The sequence below is a fragment of the Pundamilia nyererei genome, unplaced genomic scaffold, assembly GCF_000239375.1.
Source record: "Pundamilia nyererei isolate P.nyererei 1_Seehausen unplaced genomic scaffold, PunNye1.0 scaffold00004, whole genome shotgun sequence".
NCBI classification, from domain to species: domain Eukaryota; kingdom Metazoa; phylum Chordata; class Actinopteri; order Cichliformes; family Cichlidae; genus Pundamilia; species Pundamilia nyererei.
Genome location: NW_005187405.1, coordinates 1,741,666 through 1,743,607, shown reverse-complemented (window position 1 = coordinate 1,743,607; position 1,942 = coordinate 1,741,666). Strand labels below are relative to the sequence as shown.

General features: G+C 39.2%; 1 protein-coding gene across 1 annotated transcript in view; it reads right to left on the bottom strand.

Moving 5' to 3' along the window:
* Positions 1-683: 683 nt before the first annotated feature.
* Positions 684-1,942, bottom strand: part of nmnat3 (nicotinamide nucleotide adenylyltransferase 3) — a 17,585-nt gene continuing 16,326 nt past the window's right edge. Inside the window, exon 5 of the mRNA XM_005721088.1 lies at positions 684-1,384. Within this exon, the coding sequence (XP_005721145.1) occupies positions 969-1,384 (416 nt within the window). The 3' untranslated portion in view covers positions 684-968. The remainder of the gene's footprint in view (positions 1,385-1,942) is intronic.

The following is a 1,942-nucleotide window of genomic DNA, read 5'->3' as shown; positions in this document are numbered from 1 at the left end:
TTTTAAATTTTATTTATTTATTTAATTTATTTATTTTGTTTGTTTGTTTTTGTTTGTTTGCTTCTTGCTTTTGGTTGTTGCATCTCTGTATTTGCTGTTATAAAATGCAAATTCTAATAAATACTTGAATTATAAAAAAAAAAAAAATAGATAAAGTCATTCACACCCACAGCCAACAGGCTTTTCAATTCTCATACAAATAGCAGACGAGCCAACGCAGACATGCGAATTTCTCTCTGGGATCAATGAAGATCTTCTTACACGTCTTATTCTACATGCCTAAATGCATCATGTAGCTGTCGTGTAATAAGATATTTACATTAATGAGCAGCTGAACAGCCGTGAATCAAAGTGTATTCTTGTGATATGTGATGCACATCATACTTTATTCATGATTTCTTTTCTTTTGTGTCTGAACTTGCGTTTAAAAAATAATAATTTTTCATATAATTGAATTGTCTTGACTTTCTTTGTTAAAGTGAGTGTATCTGTCTCTATGTCAACAAATGTTTGTGAACTATATAAACATCTGGCACATAGATGGGAAATAAGACTTCAATATAAAAGTCTTTTTAAATGTTTTAAATAAATAAAAACCCCAGCAGTCATTTTACAGCCTTTTTTTGTCGCGTGTGTGTTTGTGGGACTTGGGCCGACGAAAGCATAGAAAAATAAAATAGTCATGAGGGAATACAAAAAATATTTATTTGAATTAATAGAACTGCCATCAAGTCCAATGAGTAAAAACACTGAATGGTGAAAAATCTCTATGAAAAAATGTAGGATGAAGATGTGGCTCAGTATTTGCATCACTTCTGAAAACACCATGTCTGTGTTTGGATGCTTCTTACTAAAAAAAAGAAAAAAAAGTTAAAGTGATGCCTGGAAAACACACTTAGGCCAACAGAGCTTCCATTCCCTGAAGACAAGCACTCATCTGTGAGTGAATTCACCCTTCGAGGGCTCCATCAGTCGTCTAGACTCTTTACCGGCTCTTGTGCCTGTTTAACGAGCGGCCTCAGCACCGCGCTCTTATTTCTCATCTCGCTGTCTTCTGTGTAAAGGTTGTGCCGGTGAATATATTCTATCACAGAGTCTGGAAGCAAGTACTTCACACTCAGACCCCGTCTCAGTGCCCGGCGGACCTCCGTGGCGCTCGTCTCGTTCTTCACCCACTCCCTCACGTGGAAAATGTTGTGCCTGCGGTAGGACAGCAGGTCCGACTCGTGCACGGCCCGCTCGGGCTGCAGCTCCCCTCGACTGACGCAGACGAGGCCAAAATGCCCGACCAGCTCCTCGACGTGGTCGTCCCGCCACAAGCCGGGGATCTTGAAGGTGTCTAGGAAATCTGCCCCACACAGAAGCTTCAGCTGGGGAGACAGATCTGAGTGGGGTGGCAGAATAAAACAGAGAAGATGACTATTTACACACTTTCTAACCAGTTTTTATGATAAAACAAAAACAACGATAAAACACGGTGTGACAAATATAACAAACTTAGTTTATTTTCCCTCCAGAGATGGCTTAAAATATGCAAGGGTCTATTTCATCCCTCCAAATTCATTGTTTTTATATCCATCTACACCATTTTAATCATCTTCCAGCACTATTGGTAATATGTTGTCCTGCAGCTGGATATGCCAGTCCTCTTTCTGAGCAATCACAACAGCAAAGAGTGACACAATCCTCATGTGCTCCTCTTTTTGAATACAGGGACAGAGTTCAGTGGGTTCCTGCCAACTGCCTAGTCCACAACCAAGCTTAAAAAAAGAAAAAAAAAAAGAAAAAAAAAAAAGTACTTTACTGAACTGCCTCCTCGAAGAGTCCACACACTAATAGGAAGCAAAATGTAAAAATTGAAGGCACCAGTGATGTGAATATCAAAGAAAAAGAAAGTGAACATTTTGCGCCTGGACAGGGCAAATAAAATGCACAACATGAC